The sequence below is a fragment of the Spermophilus citellus genome (assembly GCF_964194105.1).
Source record: "Spermophilus citellus genome assembly, chromosome: 18".
Classification (NCBI taxonomy): domain Eukaryota; kingdom Metazoa; phylum Chordata; class Mammalia; order Rodentia; family Sciuridae; genus Spermophilus; species Spermophilus citellus.
The window spans coordinates 68430527-68451956 of NC_138200.1; the positions used below are offsets into that span (position 1 = coordinate 68430527).

General features: G+C 60.6%; 1 protein-coding gene across 1 annotated transcript; it reads right to left on the bottom strand.

Annotated features, from left to right (window-relative positions):
• Positions 1 to 173: 173 nt before the first annotated feature.
• On the bottom strand, positions 174 to 21226 carry GALNS (galactosamine (N-acetyl)-6-sulfatase). The gene is made up of 14 exons (XM_081275321.1): positions 21000 to 21226; positions 17188 to 17311; positions 16486 to 16560; positions 15545 to 15647; positions 12756 to 12899; positions 11887 to 11953; positions 11689 to 11816; positions 11301 to 11440; positions 9932 to 10035; positions 8038 to 8174; positions 7074 to 7176; positions 4025 to 4146; positions 3363 to 3480; positions 174 to 878 (listed from the first exon to the last, which is right to left on the bottom strand). The coding sequence occupies exons 1-14, from the start codon at positions 21117 to 21119 to the stop codon at positions 792 to 794; spliced, it is 1572 nt and encodes a 523-aa protein (XP_081131447.1). The 5' UTR covers positions 21120 to 21226; the 3' UTR covers positions 174 to 791.
• Between the last annotated feature and the right edge of the window lie 204 nt (positions 21227 to 21430).

Consider the following 21430-nt stretch of genomic DNA (forward strand, 5'->3'; position numbering starts at 1 on the left):
GAGTGCAGGGGGCGGGATGCTTGGCCGGCCTCTAGGCCCACGGGCCCTTCTGTCCCTGTGCTGGGACCATCGAATCGCCCTAGCCAGGGCCCGAGGTGCCCGGTCAGCGCCTCGGCACCTTCCTAGGCCAGATGCCTGCCTCCCCCAGGTGCAGTCTCCTTCTACACCCCAAGTCGACAAAGTTAAAACAGGTTTTGTTCTTTATTATGAGCCGATTTCTTCGACATTTCCCAGCTTTTACGATTTGTTTTGGCAGAACGGCACAGATGTAAGAACCCACTCATGGAAGGCGGCTCCCACCTGCCTTGAGACAGGTGGGCTCACAGCAGACAGAATCAGTGTGCTGAGCCCGGGCAGAGAGCCAAGGACACCGACACCCTCCACAGAAGAAGTGGCATGGGCGTCCAATGTGGGGTGGAGTGTCTGCCTCCTCCCTATCCCCCCTTGTCCACAGCCCTGTGGGGTGGTGTGGAGAGCACCCTGATAGCACTGAGGGGCTCAGAATCCAATCACACCACTGCCATCAATCCTTCATCAATGAGATGTAAACACGCAGGAGCATGGGAGGCAGCAATCACGCCTGTGGCCTCCTTTATAGCCAGCTGAGATGATGGGCTGCAGGGCCAGGTGGGTGGGGAGGAGCAATGAGGAGTGGACTCTAGAACCAGGTCTCTGGCAGGCCCTGCTGCTGGCTGCAGGTGCTGTCTGGCAGTGACCGCTTGGCAGAGGCCAGACACTTCCTGCTCTTGGACACCTGCAGGGTCTGTGGAGATTCTGGGTTCAAGCAGGTGCTAATGGAGCCAGGAGCACTTCTCTGGGACAGACTCTGGAGGCCTCAGACACTTGCCTAACTTTTCACAGCCTGGGGGTGCCCAGTTCTACGAAATGAAAATTCAAGAAAACATGGAGTTACTCCAGGCACTTTTGTCTTGGCTGCAGTGAGACGCTTGCCCCTGCCCAGGTTGAGTCTCACACCCACAGCTGGGCTGCAGTGGGGAGACCATCTCCATCTCCACCTGGTCAGGCAAGCTGCGGCCTTGCTGGGCATCACGGCTGGGGCAGGGCTGGTGAACATCAAGGCAAGTGTCAGCGGCCAGGGTGAGGCCAGCACGAGGCTAGCTGTGGGCAGGGGACACCAGACACCTGCCCATGTCCTGGGCAGTGCTTCCAGGTGGAAGAAGGAAGTGGAGGACCACCCCAGCTCGGTGTTGGGAAAGGAAGGCATCTCTCTGGGAGGGAGCTGGGGTACAGACTGGAGTACCCCTGGGAGGAGCCTTCTTGTGGGGAGACTGAGGGCAGCCTGGTTTGCTGTGGTCTGAATCAGAGCATTTGACGTTTCTCCCCGATGGCATAAGGCACTCAGTGAGCCCTTAGCAGGATGGTTGGGGGCGGGGAGGGCTATTCCCAACCTTTGCAGGACAGAAGTGGCAGGTGTGTGTGAGTGTCTAGACTCAGGGTCGGGGTTATGCTTCTCAAGGCTGCTGCTGTCTGTCCTGTGGGCAGTAGGACAGGCCCCTCTTCAGGGCTGTGAGAAGCTGCATGGGGACTGATCTTAGAGACTGAGGAGGTGCCACTGAGCCCCGCACAGTGTGGCCTGGGATTTGAGGAGCAGAGCTCTGTGAGGAGGCCCTGGAGAAGGCAGGGCACTAGCTACCCCTGAAGCTCCATGGTAGCACTCACCATGGAAATGGAAGTGGGGCCTTCCCTGAGTCTCGCCTAGGGTGTGTCCTGGACCCTAGCACCCCTTCTCCTGCACTGAAGAGCCTGGATGCAGCTAGCTGCAACAGTTCTCCCAACGCCCAGGAGATGGCAGCAGCACACTGGCCATGTGCCGCCCACTTCCCTGGCCCTTTGCCCGTCAGGAAGCCCACCATGGCTCTGCACAGTTGGAAGGTAGCTGCTCTCTGGAGACAGCTTGATCCTGCAGAACAGTCACAGAAGCAGCAATGCCCGACCAGAGGGCACTGGGCTCCTGGGGCCAAAAACAATGGTCCTGAAACAGGGACCTCCCAGCTCCACAGCCAACAGAGGCCCAAACACCAGTAGCACGGGTGTCCCTTTGAAGGAAGGGCCCAAAAGTCCCATGTGAGACCCAGCCATGGACACAGATGAGGCCACCCACTGGCCCTGACTAACTGAGGAACCTCTGCCCATCCCAGTCTCCAGTAAGCCCTTAGCAGAGTGGCTGGCCCCCTGGCCCTGGACAAGGACATTCACCAAGGAGGGTGCTCCTCTGCACTGCCTCCCTGCTGCCCAGAACGATTTCTCTGGGTGCTGAGTCCATCTAGTCAGGCTGAGCCCCAGGCACACTTCAAGGGAGTGGAAGTGCCCCTGAAAGGCCAAGCCCGCACCTGGGGCTCTGAGGCTGCACTGACCTGGAAGGGCCCTAAATCAGGCCTTTGTCCTGCACAGGAGGAAGGAGGTCTGACAAGCTTGGTCTTCTCTGGAGCAGCCCCGGGGCTCAGTTGGCATGACCAGTGGGCACGGGAGCCTGGGTGTGGCCAGGTGAGCAGAGGGCTGGCTCTGGGGCTTCCAGGAGACCCTGTGGCTCTGATGCTTTTGTCACACAAGGTGTATCACTGGAACTCCAGTCTGAAGGGGGCTGCAGGGGTCCCCCATGGGGTCAAGGTCCCTCCTAGCTGGTACCTGCTTCTGCTATGCTGGGAGGTGGGCACCCCCGGGGCTGTGCACACCCTGCCCCCATGGCCCTGAGCACAGCCCTGGGCTGTTTCTCCATACTTAGGCCTCCTTCTTGCTCCCCTTGGTAACATCAGTCTGGGCCTCACATCTACTGTCCTTAACCATTACCATGACGATGTCACAATGCCCCTTACGGCCTGAGTGGAGGTTTACTCCCTCTGGGGATCCCTGTGGGACCTCCAGCCTGGGGACAGCCCCCCATGTGAATCATGGGCCATGGTGCCTGGTCCCTCTTGGGCTTCAGTGTGCACAGGGCTAGAGGTTGGACAGCTGGCTGGCCTGGCCCTGCCATGCTCAGCTCAGCAGGAGAAAGGCATGGTGGACCCTGGGGCCTGCTGCCTCCCTGAGACAGTGTCCTTGGGTCCCCTGAGGGTTCAAGCTCATCCTCCATCTGCAGAGCTCGTGGGAAGCAGCAGGAGGGCAGTTTCTAACTACAGCCCTGTTCCCTCAGGTGGGGTGGTGACTCTGCTCCATGGCCCAGGTGATACCTGGTGCACCTGTGGCCCTTCCATGAGGCACTGGGCTCTAGAACACACTACAATCCAAGATGGCTGTGTGCCAGGGTGCTGATGCTCTGATGCAGGCCATGGTTGGCCCTGGGTTCAGGGTGGGTAGCTGCAGCCCAGGTGCAGTGACGGGTCCAGCAAGGACAGTCCACTCACCATGACTGCCTGGTTGCACACATTGAGCTGGGGCTGTCCGGGGACCAAGGCTTCCTGGTGCTGCTGGACAACTGGGGTGATTTTGCCAAGGACGTCCTGGTACTCAGCACTGCCAAAGCTGGAGATGAGAAAGCCCAGGGTCACTAAGAGGTTCACTGGCAGCATCTGGGGCTGGTCCGCTCCCAGGCTCCTGGCTGGTGCTCAGGAAGGCCCACAGCTATTCTAAGAGGGAGAGGGCCGGGAGGGGCTGGGTCTGGGACGCCTCAGTCTCTGAGCTGGTCACCAGAGATGGGCAGGCTGAGGATGGCAGCCAGTGGTCAGTGTGGGCTATGGCCTCTGGACTGCTGACTTGGCCTCTCTGGACAGGTGGCCTGTGCCAGTCTCCTGAGTCCTGGTGAGGAGGCTCTCTGGGGACCTGAAGCTCTTGGTGTCAGGACATCCACAATACAACTCACAAATGGGTCCAGGAGTCGGGGTAGTGGGCTAGAGCCTGCGAGGGCAGAGGTGGGGAGAGGCCAGGGAGAGAAGGTGGCCCCACCCAGGAGGCACCAAGGCTGCTCTGGGAGGGCTGCACTCCGGGGTGCTCCAGGCGCCTGGGTGTGGCCTTGCCTTGGGCTGGGTTGGCAAGCATTTCCTCGGTCGGTGCCCTGGTCCTGACTCACCTGAGCGGGTACCTCTCCCCAGGGTCTCGTCCCAGGTGGAACATCAGGGGCAGCTCTGTGTGCTCTTCTTGGGTGTGGGTGGTGACTCCTGAGACGTTCTGCCCAGGACAGAAGTCGATGCCCTGTGGGGAGCCGGAGGGAGTGTGGGTGCTTCAGGAAGCCCTGCCTGCACTGCCCTGCTCCTGGCTCTCCAGAACACAGGTCCACGGGCATGAGGGGCAAAGGTCGTGAAGCCTGGGGCAGACGCTGTCTGGCAGCCTGCCTCCATGCCTCCCTCCATGATCCCGTCCCTGGGGAGGACAGGTCTTGAACACGTTAGTCAACCTCATGTTCGTTCGTTCTTTTTTGGTAGCAAGGATTGAACTCAGGGGCACTTCACTACTAATCACACCCCAGACCTATTTTGTGTCTCATTAGAGACAGGGTCTCACTGAGTTGCTTAGTGACTCACTTTTGCTGAGGCTGGCTTTGAACTCACGATCCTCCTGCCTCAGCCTCCGGAGCCACTGGAATTACAGTGTGCGCCATGGCGCCCAGCTTTGATTTCTTTCTAAAGTACTGGGGATTGAGCCCAGGACGCTCCACCACTGAGCTGAACCCCTAGTCCTCTTCCTTATTTTATTTTGAGACAGGTTCTTGCTAAGTTGCCGAGGCTGGCCTTGAATTCCTGACCCTCCTGCCTCAGCTCCTGGGTTGCTGGGATCACAGGCGTGGGCCTCTGCACCTGACCAGCCTGACATCTTGGCTGCTGCCAGCATTATGGAGAAGTTCTCCTTCCAAACCCCTGTGGGTCTAGGAGGAGAGGTGGCCTCTGGTGGGAGACCAAGTCAGGGTGAAGAGTCACAGATGCCCCAGAGCCAAGAGACCACAGACCCAGGGCAGATGCTGAAGTGGAGGGGCAAGGACATCAGAACCATGACCACAGGTGGGCCCGGGGACTAGGGGCCTGGAGGCCACGCAGGTGGGCCCAGGGACTAGGGGCGTGGAGGCCACCAGGTGAACCTGGGTTTGATTGTCTCCACATCCTGTCGATGACCTGGGCAGCCTCCCACTGGGTATCCTCAGACACTCTGGCCTTCTCCAGGGGCTTGAGGTCAGTGGTGGAGCTGGTAGGCACAGGCTCTCTGGCCAGGCTGACCTGCTGCTGTGTGGCTCATAGGCCCTGGGTGTCCCCCTCCAGCCTGCACACCACAGAACAGCCAGCTCCCACCTGTCTGCCCCTGGGAACTGCCAGGCAGGGCCCCTGACACTGGGCACCTACTGGAGCCGTGGGCTTACTGTGCTCCTGCTCTGAGCAGAGGAAGCAAAGCGCCAGTGATCCCGGTGCCCGCAGGAGTGCCAGGAAATGAAAGGGGCACCGAGTGGACAGCTGTGGGCGAGCAGAAGCCCTGCCGGGAGCCCAGCCTGGGCTTCTCCCCATGCAGACAGCTCCAGGCCACCAGATGGTGTGGTGTGGGCTCTGTCCGTGGAAGTTGCTCCACACCTTCCTGGAGGTAGCCCCACCCCCATTCTGGTTTTTTTTTTTTTTTTTTTTGGCACTGGGGATCCAACTTGAGCCACACCTGCAGCCCTTTTACTCATATTTTGGACAGTCTCGCTAAGTGGCTCAGGCTATCCTTGAACTTGTGATCCTCTTGCCTCAGCCTCTCAGTTGCTTAGATTACAGGTGTACAGGTGTGGACCACCTAGATGCCCCATCCCCTCTGAATATCAGCCTGGCAGAAGCCCAGCTGGGCCTTAGGACCGTGTGCTAGGGAAGCCAGGGGACAGACCAGCCACCCTGTTCCCAGGCTGTAGGGCAGGGGCCCAGAGAGGGACCCTGCAAGCCGGAGGGGCTTTTCTCCTACGTCTGAACCACCCAGACTCTCGAGGAGCTAACAGCAGGGACCCCAGAGAAAGCTAGGGAGGACATAGGGGTCTTCTGGGAAAGGCAGAGGGAGCCCCCATCTCTGGGCGTCCTGCTCCCTCCGTCAAGGGCACTTGTAAGCATTTCTAGCCACTTGGCCAGGTGTGGCCTCTGGGGCCCAAGGGAAATGGGGCAGGTGCCTTTGGGGCACCAGTTTTTGCTTAGGGCCTGGTGGGGCAAGGCCAGTGCTTAGGACAGCCCTGAGCACTGGTGAATCCTGACCTGAAGGAAGAGCAGGGGCTAGGGCCATGCAGGAGGCGGGCAAGGCAGCATGGGAGGGGCCAGCAGACCAGCAAGGGCCTGGGACACTGTCCTGGGCCGCCCGTGTGTCCACAGGAGGCACTTGTGTCCTGGGCTGGACAGCAGTCCCACCAGCAGCTCCAAGTGCACCTTCTATGTTGCTGGCCTACCTGCCGGCTTCCTGCCCAGCCCAACTTCTGAGCCAGGAGCTGGCCACGCGGGCCCCAGCTGGCTCCGAGTGTTCTAGCACTCAGACTGTGCACTGGCTTAACTCGACTGCCTTCCCAATTAAGGAAAATTAGCAAGGTCTCCAAGTATCTAATGACCTTGGGGGGCTGGGGGCTGGAGGAGGCAGGACCAGCCAGCGGCCAGAGGGCAGGCCCTGGGGTGGCTACAGTGGGTAAAGGAGGCAGTAGGAGCCCAGAGCCTGGCATTTCACTCTGACTCTGGGCTGGCACCCTGGTAAGACACCCACAGCTCTATTCCCTGAGCCTGGCCAGGCCACTCTGTCACCTTGTCTGGGAAGGAGTGAAAAGGAGCTCATGTGCACGGCAGGATGTTGAGGCCCATGGGGCCATCTGATGTGGGCCTGGGCTGTGCCTGCTCTGAAGGCCTCCTGTGAAGGGCAGGGCACCCTGTAAGGATGTGACAAGGCCTGAGGGTCTCTGCAGAACACCTGCAGCCCTGAGCACCCTCTGGGCATCCTGTCAACATGCATGGCAGAAAGAGGCATCCCCAGTACCTAGTCCTCGGCAACCACAGAGGTCTGCACAAGGTCCTCCTGAGCGTGTCAGGGGCCACAGGGCCACCTCCCACCTCGCCAGCCTCAACAGCGGCTCAGAAGTGGGTAGAAGTCTTTCAAGTGTTGCCCCCTTTCTGGGCCCTGCACCCTGAGCCCTGTACCTGTTTAAACTCCTCCCAGGAGTTGGTCCAAGTCCAGAAGTGGGCCTTGTACAGGCCAAGAGTGACCGCCATCAGTGTATTGCCACGGTAATAGAACATCGGCCTGTGGGTGGGAGGGTAAGGATCACCACCGGGTCCCAGCATGGGCTCCTAGCAGGGTGAGCAGTGAGCTAGCCACACCTCCAAGCCAGGCCCAGCTGACAATCTAGAGATGACCACACTGAGATCAGACCGTGCACCAGAGGAAGGACAGGCTGAGTTGCTCAGTGACAGAGGCTTAGTGTACACAGACAGGCACGAGGCCTGGGCACACTCCTCCAGGGACCTCCGGCCCTTGTGGGGCAAAGGCAGGCCAGCATGGGAGGTAAGGGTGGCAGCAAAGGGCCCATCCTGGGGCAGAGGACCAGGGGAAGTGCAGGTGTGAAGCCGGGGCATTGGCCCCTCTCTTCTCGATGTAAGCGAGCTACTTGTTCAGGTTTCAAAAGGCATTAAGGAATTTTAAAGGAAAAGAACATAAGGAATTTTGGGGAAAGAAAAAAGCAAGCTCCCCCCAATCCTCCCCAAAGCCAGAGGCCCCACAGCGAGCTCGGCGGAGGCTCTAGGCCTGAGAGGGGCCAGCTTCTCAGGCTCACATCCCGGGAACCATCTGTCTGCAGCTGGGCACACAGGCTGGAGTCTGGGAGAGCGGGCGGCTGAGCCGAGTGTCCTCCTCCCACACAGGGGACGGTGGTGGTCACAGTGACTGGGCTGAAGGTAGGGACAAAGCACCTCCATCTCGCCTTTGAGGAGCTTCTGAGAGCCTGGGCCTCCCTGTGCCCTGAGCCCCAGGGGCCTTGCTCCACACGGAGGCCCCAGGTCCTCTGGCCAGGAGCTCCCAGCCTCCTGATGGCCTTCAGCTACAGCAGAGGCTGACAGTGTGGATGAGGAGGCTCTGCAGGGGGAAGGCTGTTTGTCCATCACCAACCTGTCCATTAGCTGGCCCTGCAGAATGGCAGGAAGGAGGTCGAGGCCGTCGACAGCCCTGTCACGGGGCGGCTTCAGGCCTGCGAGGGACAGGCTGGTGGAGAAAAGGTCCATGATGCTGCCCAGCTGGTGGCTCACCTGAAATGGACATAGCAGTCACTTGTGGGCACCTCTGCCCTGGCCAGAGGGTGGCTGGATCTGGAGATGCACTCAAGTGCTCATGGGCCACCCCCACACACAGGGTCAGGTCAAGCTCAGTCGTGGGCCTGGGGGCAGCAGACAGGACCCAGATCATATGTCTGACCTCGGAGCCAGGGCTGGACAGACAGGAAAACAGCCAGAGCTGGGAATAGACACAGGGGGTCCACTTAGGCCCAGCTGTCCTGAGACAAATGGTGGCATTTCACACTGGACACCTGCAGCCACAGTGAACTCTGCAAATCCAGGCGGGCTGTAGTTGGGAACAGGCCCCAGAAATACTGCAGAGGACAGCGAGGGCAGCCAGGGCTGGCGTGGGCAAGGCACATGGGCAGTGCTCAGGGCCAGAGCCCACCGGGTCCCACCGGTGCACCTCTGTAGATAAATAAGCTGGACTCTGTGGGCAGCATAGTGACCGGTCCCTGGCCAGACCCTGAAACACCAAGGGCAGGACCATCTGTGACCACAACTCTGCCTCATCAGGCCTCATCAGGCCTGCTCGGGTCCTTCTCTGGAGGCCGAGTCCACAGCGGCGCTGCGCTTGTGCTGGGGATGGGAGGCAGGCTCCGCTCTGGTCCTGACCTCTGCGACCTGGGGTGCAGAGTGGGGTGGGCACCACCCTGGACTGCACAACTGTGGTCAGCCGAGCAGGCATCAGCCCACTGATGGCCAGGGCCTCAGCCCTGGCGGTGCTGCCCTCACCTGGCCCCACTCAGCTGAGCCAGACAGTGGTGGCCCTAGCTGGGCAAGGAGCCTCGGAACACAGGGACACCCTCCACAGGGGGAGCCTCGTGGCAGCTGTCTGGGCTCCGCTCCGCACAGGCAGGAGTTTGGTTCAGAGGCCCTCTGGTCACTGCGGGGGGGCAGGAGCCTCCCGACGGGTGCCCCTCCAGGTCCCTTACTACTCTCTGGGTTTTCATAGTTTTCAAGGACAGGGAAAAAATGGGGGACGAGAGACAAAGAGACTTTCACCATCTCCAAACAACAGAGGTGGCTGCTCCTGGCTGGGGTGGCGGGGAGTGGGTCTGGCACCCTCCACCAGTGTGGGCAGCCCTGTGGAGGACGGAGGCTGAGGGAAGGCTGAGGAGGCTGTGTCCCAGCAGGAGGCCTGGAGGCTGCTCCCAGAGCCCCAGCCTCCACTCTGAACCAAAGGCCACGGCAGCAGCAGTGGAGCGCCACGCAGGTGATGTTGGGTGGACGAACACCAGGTGTCAAAATCTGTCACCACAGCAACAGGCCTGGGTCCCCGTCTAACTCAATTTCAGTTTGTGCCCATGGAAACGGCAGAGAAGAGGCAGACACCAACCTCTGCAAGGTGTTCTGGTCTCCTTCAGGGCCCAAGGCGGATTCCAAACCTGGGCTTCCAGCTGGGTAGGAGGGCGGTGGGAGGGAATGCCCGAGCCCACTGGATGGGAACAGATGGGCAGGTGTCTGGGCACGAGGGCGGCCCGTCTCGCCTTCCCAGATGTGTCTTAGCAGAGCAGTATTGGGCTGGACGTGTGCAGCGGTGCTGGGACCCGGCTCCTCACCAGCGAGCGGGGCTGCTGCAGCCTGCCCTGGCCCTCGCGCCTTTCCCACTCCCTCAGCCACACGAGGCCTAGAAGTGATGACCCTGGGTGCAGAATCCGTCCAGCTGCAGCCCAGTGCCTCTTGCACAGCAAGTAGGATGATGGACGTGGTGGGTGACAATGACTTACCTGGCCTGCAGGGATGTGCCCGGGCCACCACGCGATCGCAGGCACCCTCATTCCACCTTCAAATGTGGTCTGTTTCCCACACAGAAAGGGGCCATTACTGCCACCTGGGGAGAAAGCCATCACCATCAGGGACATGGGCATGGCACTCTTGGTAGCACTGCCCGTGCTGGCCCGTTCTGCAGTGTAGTCACTGAGACCCATCACGGAGAGAGAACCAGGCCAAGGAGGTCAGCTCTAAGCACAGGGTTGGGAGGCCTCAAACGGCTCCAACCGGGCAGCTGCCTAAGATGCTTTGGCTGCAGGTGTCCAGAGACCTGCTCTGACGAGGAGCTACTGCTGGCCTGGCCAGCAGTCATCAAGGCTGACTCTTCAGGCAGAGCTGGAAAACACTGCCCACGGAGCAGGTTGCTGGGCACAGAGGCCTCTGCTTACCGTTAGGTGCTGGGCTCTGCAGGCTCCCTATGGTCTGGGCAGAGCCACTCTGATCCTGACAGTGGGCAGGGTGGGCTAGGGGTATTTCCCACCAGCCAGAGGGGGCGGAAGCAGGTGGCCCTGCATCGTAGCTCTTGGGATGCTGCTGCAGTCTCTCCCTGGTCCTTGGGGTGTGTGGGGTCTGGCACAGGGACAAGCGCTGTCCTTGCCACCAGAGCCTATGCTGCTAGAGTGGCCAGTGACCAACATCCCATTTCCCTCCCTCAGAGTGCCTGAACAGGAGCTGGACCTCAGCCCTCCCCGTGGGCAGTGTGCAGCTGCTGACCCTGAACATTGCTGGGAAGAGCCGGGCCCCACGCCTTTCTCTGGGACGCCACCTGCACAGAGAGGGCCTGCCTGAGAGCCAAGCCCACTCAGCCGGGCTGTGCTGGTTCCTGTCACTCAAAACCAGAAAGCCCGCTGTCTTCCCTCCACCCTCCAGTGTGCACCCCAGAGGAGACGTCCAGGGCCGAGTGGGGACAGGTGAGTGGGGAGGGTGAGCACAAAAGGCTAGTACTTGAGGACCCTGGCGCTGGTGGAGCCCCTCGCTGTCTCATGGGTGACTGGCCCAGGCCACGCACCGCGACCTCCGCCATGCTCACTGCACGCCGGCCGATGCCCGGGCTGCCCGGGGCCTTCTCCAGGAGGCCTGCAACCTCTCCTGAGACACAGGTCCTCCCCCACCACTTCCTGCCATCTCCCCTCAGCAAGGCCAAACTGACCAACACTTCGGCTGGCCCCGGGCAGGAAGGGCCACCACTACCCTGCTCAGAGGCTCCCGACCCAGGGAAGTCCCTTCACGCTCCACCGGGAGCAGGCTGCTGGCCTCTGGCGTGTGAGCCGTGAGCCGCACGGGCCAGTTCCTTGGGCGGCCAGGAGGACCAGCACCAGCACTCGCCTTGCTCGGGAGCGGAAATGAGGGCAGCGCCGTTATCCGAGGTGAAGAAGACGAAGGTGCTCTCCCCGAGGCGCAGCTCCCGCAGCAGCCTCAGGATTCTCCCAACACTGTCGTCGATCTCGCGGACGGCGTCCCCATACCTGCGGAGAGCGGGCAGCTCGTCAGGCAGCAGGGCGCAGTGTGACTGAGCACGGGACCTCTGAGGAGCTGCCCTCGGAGCAGGGGAGGCTCAAGTCAGGTGGCCTCTCACAGGGAGCCAGCCTCCGCCCACCAGCCCTGAGCTGGCCGTGCCCAGCAGCGGGGATGCTCTGGGTTTTCTGAGCGCAGGTCCCCAGGCAATCTAGCACCCCAAAGCCCCCCGGGGTCTCGGGTTCCCTGAGGGACTCACCGCCCTCGCCTGCTGGTACCCAAGAAAGATCTGGAGGCGTAGACAGGCGCGTGGGTGGCGTCGATGGCCCAGTAGAGGAAGAACGGGCGTTGCCTGGCTTGCTGCCTCCTGATGAAATCCAGGGCTTCCTGTGGGGAGACTGCTCGTCCTCCTCTGCCCGCAGCCCTGCGGCCTGTCCTGCCCAACCCAGTTCCTCACCTCTAAGTAGATCTGGGTGAGGTTGGCTTCTCCAGTCTTCAGGTTGATTGGAAATTCTTCATAAAATCTGAAAATACAGCCCCAGACAGAAATCAGGGTTTAGCCCAGACCCCTTCTCTCTGAGGTCACCTGTAGCCATGGCCTTGTTTAGAAGGTGGAAATGTCCCAATTGTGGAACAAATCCAGCTGGAGGCTTGCACTGGACACTTCTCCTGGCCCCACTGACCCCTGCCCAGGATGGAGCAGGGCAGAGCAGAGGCCACGGGGCGGGTAAGTGCCAGCCAGGGCTTCTTTACGGTGGTGAAGATGGCGGGACATCGACTGTGGTGGTCTCACAGCTCTGGACACACCTGCACGCCCACTGCAGGCCTGGTGAACATTACGGGGTGAGGGTCATGAACCAGCAAAACTTCACTTTAAAAAAGCCAATGGGTGTTCCAGCTCTGGTCCGTGATCCGTAAGAAAAGTTAAACTAACAAGAAAGACAAGGGCCCCTGACCAGGTGCTGCCGGGAGGAGCTGCCCTACACAGGGCCTGAGCTCCGGAGGGCTCTTCCCTGGGGACTCCCATCCCCCCACTTCTGCTGCGCTCACAGACAGGGGTCAACCCATCCTTTCCCCTGCGTGCCCACTGTCTAGACACCACAGCCGACTGCTGGGTCCTGCAAGCACCCTGTGGGATGGGCATTTGACTCCCAGTGGCCTGGGTGTGAGTCTCGGGAGACTCTGGCTGCGCAGATGCAGCATGGGCCAGCAGGTGGCTCAAGAACCATCATCCTGCTCTGGGGGCAGCTGCAGAGGCCAAGGGAGGACTGCTGGGCACCCCGTCAGCAGGGCAGGGCTGGGAGGGAAAAGGAGAGACTGCTTTACCTGCCGACCATCTCCCAGTCCCTATACACAGGGATGTTGGGCCTGGCCCTGTTGTCATAAGGTCCAAAGTGACAGTTGGGGGATCCAAACCACTCATCAAATCCGTGCTTCAGGGGGTGGAACTGGGGCCTATGACCCAGATGCCTAGGAACAGGAACCAGTACTTCAGGGCCCTGCTGGGTACGCTCTGGGCAGCAGCCTACCTCACCTTCGCCCATAAGCACCCCCAACACCCAGTGTGTGCTGAGCCCTGGAAACCAGCTCCCTTCCCAACAGAGTGCTGCCACACCACAGAGCACATGGGCACAGCCCAGGGTGTCCACCAGAGGCTCAGTGGAGGCTGGGTGTCCGCAGGGTGCTGTGGGGAGCTCTGAAGCAGAACTGTCCCAACCGACTCGAGACCTGAGCACCCATCTCTGCTGTCTCCAGGTTCCCTGGGCTTCCCCTGCCCTGAGCTCTCAGGAATGTTCTCAGAGCTGCACAGAGCGCCAGTGTCCCCCTCAGGGCTGCAGTCCAGCAGGGCCTCGCTATCTCTGAACACCGCGTGTCTCTTCTCCAGCTAAGGGAAGGCAGAGCCAGAAAGCCTGCGAGCTGCTCATGTCCCCAGGCCCTGGATGTGACCTGCCACAGTGGTCACAGGAGGATGTGCAAAAGCCACTGAGACTCCTGTACCCTGAGAGGGGCTGGCACTCTCAGCCCTCACACCCTCTTCACTTTTGGGGGCACCTCATCTCACTCCCGCCTCTCCAGCTCCTACAGTCAGTGGGCCAGTGGCCTCACAGGTGCTGGGCAAGGCCATCAGCCCTGGAAAGAACAGCTCCCGCCTGGTCTTCAGAACAGGTGTCGGAGAGGTGGCTTCCGTGCTGGCTCCTGACCACTACAGTCCAGTGGGGGCTGCCTATTGGCTTGCCTTCTGCCCCTGCACCAAGGGAAGCCTTCTGCAGCTACTGTCTGAAACCCCAGGCAGAAGAGTCCTTTTCCAATCTGCACCTGGGACAGTCCCTGGTGGAGGCAGCTCCTGACCACTATCATTGGTCATTCGGTGGGCAGGGTCATGGGGGCTGTGGGGAAGGCTGGGCTGGAGGACCAGGGAGGACAGGCTGGCTGCTTTTCCAGGACGGTGGCCTGGCCGGCACGGCCGCCCTCTGGAACAGGTCACTGGCCTTGTGTGTCCCACCTTCTCCCCTCCATGGACCTTGAGCTGTAGCCTGGGCTGGGTCCTGTGTGTCTCATGTGCTTGTGGGCCCCCTGCTGTGACAGCCTGTCCTTTCTGAACACTGCTGGGCAGGTGGCTGCCCATGTCCACCTCTGTCAGCACGAAGGCCTCAGCTGCAAATGACAATGGTCAGATGTGGACCAACAGGGAAGCTGGAACAGGGTGCTGTGGCGCCTGGGTGTGTGTCCCAGCCCACTTGCCTGTGTGTGGTTTTGGGCAGATCATGCAGCCTCTGCAGGGTTCCAGCCTGGTCAGCCCCAAGGACTTGGTCAGGCAGACAATATCCAGATCCTTGGTGCTGAGGTCCAGATGAAGGACTTCAGGTGGGTCCTGGCCACAGCCCACAATATCCCCTGCAATGGGGCCTGCTGGGACAGGACCCCCTCACTGAGGAATCGCTGCACCATCGCCCCCAGGCCTCCTGCAGCCCACCCTTGTGCGGCCTCCCACCCCACTGGTCTGTTGCCTGGGCGCCCGTGTCCCAAGTCAGAGCACAGCTACTTCTCTGGTCCTGTTGGCTCCTCCACGGCCTGGCCACCTCTCCGGCCAGCTCCATGGAGATGCTCTCCCTGTTCCACTCCTGCTGCCCTGGGTCAGGGATGGTGAACGGACGGCTTTGCACAGGGCAGAGCTGCCACGCCAGGCACGGAGTGTGCTGGTCACTGCAGGGGCTCGTCACTGAGGCCACCGCTGCTCTTCCTCTCCTGGTACAGCCCTCAAGGCCTGGCCTCTACCTTGGCTCCCTGAGCCCTCCCTGCACCTGCTCAGGGACTGCAGGCAACAAGGGGCCCTGTCCTCCCCGAGAGGACCTGGCCCTTGCGTGCCCACCCAGCCCTGCTCTGCCACCAGTCCTGGCTGTGGCCCAGCTCAACAGGCTGGCTTCCCTGTTGCCAGACGGTGCTCTTCGGTGGCCTCTGATGGGACGCATTTTCTGGCCTCAGCAGACTCCACATCCCCATCCCCAGAGAAGAGGCCCAAGGAGCTCATGAGAGGGCCCTAGGCAGCAGAGGACCAGCCTCCCGAGGGAAGGGGGTCTGTGGGCTGCAGCGTGGGGAGGGACCCCAGGACTCTTTCACACCTGAATGTCCCTAGGGAGCAAAGGAGGTAAACATTTCCTGTGCTTGAAACAGGACATGGTATAGCAACAGGAGCTTCCATGACGTGGTAGTTTCCCTCCTGCTGACTCGACCCCGCCTCACCCACCACAAGCCTGTGTGTGCCACTATGAGCTTCCTTTAGTGACCAGGCTTTGGCAGGAGGTCCCGCAGGAGCAGAGGTGGCAGAGCATGGTGGGAGGCGACAGGGGCTGAGACGTGTTGTGGGGCCATGTGCCCGCTCACTCACGGAGTCTGACACCATGAGGTGGCTCTGCAGGGCTGGTGTCCCAGCCTCAGGCCTGAACTGAGATGCTACCAGCACATCAGAGCAATAGCCCTGGGGACCACACCAGCTTTTAAAAGCACCTGTTGGCAATCTAAGTGGACCTAGGAGTTAGGGTTCCCAGAGGCCCCTTGTTTGGGATGGTGTGAGCAGGGGCCGTGCAGGGCAGACGCCAGGCATATCTGGGACTCACCACTTGCCCACGATCTTGCTGGTGTAGCCGGCTTCCTTCAGGAGCTCAGGCAGCAGGAGCTCAGAGTCGGGGATGCCGCCCACTACCTCCTGGGGCGTGTAGGCTGGAGGGCAGTGGTGTGTGTGGGCAGGGAGTCCCAGGGGTCTCACCCAACCCTAACAGACCTGCACAGTGGCCTGTCAGGACTGACAGGCAGAGGCACACCCAGAGCCATGGCCAGGGTGGGACGGAGGCCACTGCCCCAGGCTCCTCCCAGGCATGGCTCCAGGCCTGCCTCCCACTCCTCTGCCCTCTCAGCTGGGACACCCCCTGCCCGCAGGCCGCACCTGTGTCATTCCTACACTCCCTTCTTCTTCAGGGCCCACTGAGATCCCATTTAGTCTATGAGGTGTCCTGGAGAACCCACCCAAGCTCTGGGTAATTTCCAGAACATTCCCTGCTGTGACCTGGGGCCCCAGCCTCTGCAGGTCTCTGTGGGTGCAGGGCTGACTGCCAGAGTGGTGCAGGAGCCCTGGACAGAGGGACGTGCCCGCTCTGTAGCCATGCAGTGTCCCAGGGAGCATAAGGGGGTGGAAGGAGGGGTGCTGGGCAGGGGTGGGGTGCCCCAGCCTCAGCTCTGTCCTGGTGGGGTCAGTAGAAGCAGGCCTGGCTAGGCAGGGCCTGTGCAAAGCTCTGTGTTGGGGACCAGGTGCCACCTTGCCTAACAACGGCTTTTGGTGGAAAAGCCAGAATCTGTCTTAAAGCAACTTTAGTGCAGAAGCAAGGTGTCTGGCCCTGGGCAGTTTGTGCTGCTCTTCAGAACTAAGGCCACAGGTGCCAAGGGCCAACCAATGCCCCCCTGCCCGGTGTCTGATTCTGGCCCTCAGCCTCCCATGCCTGAAGGCTCGGGACACCAGCCTGCCTTCCCTGTAGGGCACCCTGGAGGGGCACGGGAGCCATACCATTCCGGGCGTGCGCATTGGTGGTGTAGAAGCCGTTGCGGATGGGCAGCCGTCCTGTGAGCAGGGCTGCCCTGGCTACACGGAGGTGATAAAAACAGGTGGTGAGAACAGCTCTACAGTGCGTCCTGCTGTGCAGCTCCCATTAGCACACCTGGTACACTGTCCAGCAACCCTGCCAGCCTCTGTGTGTCCTGGGGTATGCGCATAACAGCCTGCTGATAGGCAGAGGTGGAACCTTGGCCTGCAGCTCAGCTCTTGTCTCCATGGCTCTTGCCTGGCTCTCTCAGCTCCAGGACGGCCACCAGGCTGCCTCCCCACAGGGATCCTCACCAGGTGCTGACCCCTTGCTCCCCATAGCCCTTTAAGGTCAGAGTTCTGTATCCGCCTCTCCAGCAGGAGTGAGTCTCTGCAGGGAGAAGGCACAGCTGCACTGCCGCTCACCTGCGTCTCATACCCGTGAGTGGGAGGCACCTAGAGGGTTCTCATGGCCCTTCCCTGGATGAGGCCACCTTGGCGCTGGGAGACAACAACAGCTGCCAGGGCTGGACGTCAACTTTGAAGGCCCTGGACAGTCCCCAAGCCCACTGACAGCCTCTGAAGGCTCAGTGCCCCTGCTCCTAGCACTTTGGAAGAGAAGGCACTGCCCAGAAGTCTGAGCCTCAGGGCTGGCCCCATCCCTGGGCCAGGAGCCTGCAGACTTACATGGCGAGCACAGAGGGTTGGCAGAGTAGAAGTTTGGGAAAAGCATCCCTTCTGCAGCCATCTGGTCCAAATTTGGAGTCTCTCTGGAAGGTTCTCCGTACACCCCCAGGTCGCCCCACCCCATCTGCGTGGAAGAACAGAGATGCAGAATGAACCCCTTTTGCAGGTGGCACTTCCATCACCGGGAGAGTGTGTGTCTTGGGCCTCCTTCGCCCTAGCAAAGCTTGTGCCAAACACCAGCGGCCAGGGCACAGGCAGCACCGCTGCAGGGTAAACTGGGCTTCACAGGCTTTCACCTCCATTTCTGTCTGGCCCTCACTTGGGGAAGGTGTAGACATGTCTGCTTCCCTGGACTGACGCGGACCGCTATGCCCCTGGGAAACTGGCAGCTACAGGCCCATGCCCTCCGTCACATGAGCTGCCAAATTCGCACACGCCCACTGTCGTCACAGAGCTGCCACACCAACTCAGATCTTAAACCCAGGGGCAAAGTTTCCCCACAAGCTAAGCTAGTGTCGTCAACCCTGCTTGTCCATTGGTCATTGATGGACACATGGTTGGTTCCCGCTTCTGGCTGTTTGGATGTACTGTGTGGACACTTATGCCCAGCCTGTGTGTGGTCACAGGTCTCCAGGCCTGATGTGTACCAGGACTGGGGCTACCGGGTCATGAGGGGTGCTGCTGCAGCAGGCAGCGCCCTCTCTCCTGTCAAGGGTGCAAAAGACTGAAGACTGTCCGTGTTCCAGAGGAGTGAAAGCCACCACAACCAGGCAGTGGCCTCTGCTGCCCTGGCCCACCTCCCCCGTGGGAACGTCGAGGCTTTAGAAAGTGTGCTGCATGTCTTCCTGGCTGTGTGGCCCTGACGAAGGCAGAGGACGTGCTCCCCAGCTGAAGGTGCATGGAAGGCCTCAGCGTGCACGGGGGCTGGAGGCTCCGCTCAGGGCCTCTGTTCCAGGAGACTTCGGTGGCAAAGGCACTGGCCTCTGACGGCAGCTTCTTCTGGAACCGCAGGTTTTTTCTTAATCCTATCTTGCAAACCCAGAGGAGACCTGGGAGGCAGGAGGGGTGCTTCCTCACTCCTGGCAGCACTCTGCAGGGCCTACGGCAGCCCTAAGGCTTCAGACCTCCGAGTTCCCGCATTCATCCATCCAGCCCACCCACATGTACTAGACTCAGCACCCAGGAGGGACCAAACAGATGCCATCCCTGACCAGACAGGGCTGGGCACCTCTGGACGGGTGAGGGGCTGTAAGCTGTACCCCATTCTGGCCCCAACCCCTGCAGGGAGAGTGTGGTCCTTTGGCAGGTCACATGGTCAGCAGGGGAGTGGACCTTGCCAGGCGCAGTACCAAGCTGTGGGATACCCCCTTCCTTGGAACAGCATCTGCTCAGATGGAAGGGGTGGTCCTGGCATCATTGCACTCCTCCAGCCACAGATGACTGACCAGGGAGATGGAGCCTCGGGCAGCCAGTCCACAGTGGGTGATGGTGCCAGGCCTGGGGCTGGGAGGTCAGCCAGGTCATCCTGCAGCAGGCCAGAGTCTTGATACCCAGTTACAGGTTCAACACCAACCTGACAGGCAGTGGTGTGCAGATGGGGAGGATGTGCGGAGAAGGCGGAAAGGGAGGCTGGGGCTTCAGGGGACAGAGCAGCACCCCCTCAGCTGCCGTGTCGGGCCTGCTGTTTCACTTGCCAGAACCCTGCCCCTTCTGGCTGCACCCCCCTCTCCCCCAAAGTGTTGTCTGGTCTGGTGGACCAGCCTCCCTTTCTAAGAGTGGGCTCTGGGTTCCAGCTGGACAGGTCAGCACAGGCCCCTTCCCCAGTGTGCTTGGCTCGGGCTGTGACCCACGTCAGGATGATGGGACTACTGGGTACAGCCACTGTCTCTCCAGGTCTCTGAGGGCTGGGGGAACCTGGTGTGACCTGGCCATCATGGGGCCATCACAGGGCCACTCTGGGGCCAGCTCAGAGACAGCAGAGGTATGGGAGGGTGGAGACGGGATCCCACCTGCCTGAAGCCAGGGTGGGTTGGTCTGGTTAGTTAGGAGAGCCAGGCAGTTCTCATTTTCTGCTTAGATCACTTTGTTTCCTGTCATTTTGGCATAAAAAAGTCCTTGAGTTCTTTGTCAGTCTTTTTTTTAAATATTTTTTTAGTTGTAGATGGACATAATACCTTTATTTTGTTTGTTTATGTGGTGCTGGGGATCGAGCCCAGGGCTTCACACATGCCAGGCAAGCGCTCCACCACTGAGCCACAACCCTCCCCACCCCCCACCCCCCTCCCGCTGTCAGTCTTTCTGATGCATCTGCACTAACCAGGATAGAAGGATGGAAATCCTCCAGAGCTCTTTGGATTTCTGCTGCCAAAGAACCCCCAAACCACAAGAAGAACTTGTAGGAAAGAGCCCCTGGGCACAGCAGGGGCCATCCTGCCCCAGCCCTAGGGAACCCAGACAGGCGCGTGGGGGTGGTGCTCAAACTCCCTGAGATGCCGGTCACACTCCACCACCCAAAACTTGCCTGCTCCCAAACAGCCCTGTAGAAATCACACTGTGAGCCCATTGTGTGATTTTACACTCTCTAGCCACAGCAGAACAGCATATAGATGAAATGAAGACTCACACCATGTTTTACATAACGCCAAACGCCATCATTTCAACAGATCTTTGACATGAAAAGTTATTAGTGAACTCTGAGCAGGACACGCGACTTTTTCACACCCTGTCATCCTGGAAAGGAAAGACACACAGAGCAGAAAGACTGAGCCCTACCCCTACACCCCTAGAGTTAGTTCCTCCAAAAGAGACCACAAAGCTACCCTGAAGAGGGACTCAGACTTTGGAAAGACTGAACACTGCAACGGAAACTGCTTCTCAGACAGTGGAGCTGCGCATGACTAAGTAAAGCCTGTAGTGGAAAGCTGTCAGTGACCCTAACCAGCATGACTTGAAAGAAGGGGGTCCAGTGGCACCTGTGGTGACCTCTGGAGGAGGCATATATGAGGGCCATTAACTTTTTGTAATAGATAACTAGTACTTTAATAATCATAAAATATGGGCTGGGGATGTGGCTCAAGGGGTAGCGCCTTGCCTGGCATGCGTGCGTCCCGGGTTCGATCCTCAGCACCACATACCAACAAAGATGTTGTGTCCGTCAATAACTAAAAAATAAATATTAAGAAAATCTCTCTCTCTCTCTTTAAAAAAAAATCATAAAATGTGTTTTTTCTCATACCAAGTCTCTGAAATCCAAGTGTATCTCACACATATGCCACTTCTCAGTTCCCACCAGCCACAACTGCCGGACACCCTGGTACGGCTGGGGATCACTGTGCTGGTCAGCACAGGATAGGTGGAAAAGCTCTCTTGGAGCTCTCTGCTGGCCTGCAGCCCGTGGGAACTGACAGGTGCCCAGATGGCCTCAACTGTGCTGAACTGGATGAGGTCTTAGCCCACTGGGTGCTCCCAGGACAGCCAGGTCCACCCTACGGGGGAGCAGACTGAAGTCCAAGCCCAGGAAAGTGGGAGCTAAGCTTCCACGTGACCCGTGTCTCCGGGTCACTCAGTGACACCGGGTTCCTCGGATAAGTGCCCCGGGGAACCGAGCTGCCCTAGGCAGGGCGGCCAGGAGAGGGACCTCGGGGATACTCCCCCTCCTACTCTCCGCGCCGGACCTCTGGCCAGATGCTGGAAGCCGCGGCGCGGGTCGAGGTGAAATGGGGCGGCGGGCGGCTGCGCAGGACCAAGCGCCGCGGCTTCCCGGCGGAGTCCGCCCCGCGCCCGCCCCGCGCCCGCCCCGCGCCCGCACTCACGTCGTCCATGAGCAGCACCAGGATGTTGGGGGGCTGCCGAGCGCCGGCGGCCGCGATCCCCGCGGTGCTCAGCACCAGCAGCAGCCGCCACCCCTTCGTCGCTGCGGCAACCGCCCTCATGACAACCAAACCGGGCGCGGCAGGGCCCAACCTGCCGGGAGAAACTTGGAAGAGGCCCGCGCCCCTTCCGGCCCAGCCGCCGGGCGGGGTGAGTGACGGGGCGAGGGGCGGGGCCCGCGCGGCGGCGTGCGGGTGGGCGGGGCCAAGCCGCCGGGACCCCGCCCAGATGGGAGCTGGCTGAGTGACGGAAGGGGGCGGGGCCCACTCGGCGGAGTGCGGAGTGGGCGGGGACAAGCCGCCGGGACCCCGCCCAGATGGGAGCTGGCTGAGTGACGGAAGGGGGCGGGGCCCACTCGGCGGAGTGCGGAGTG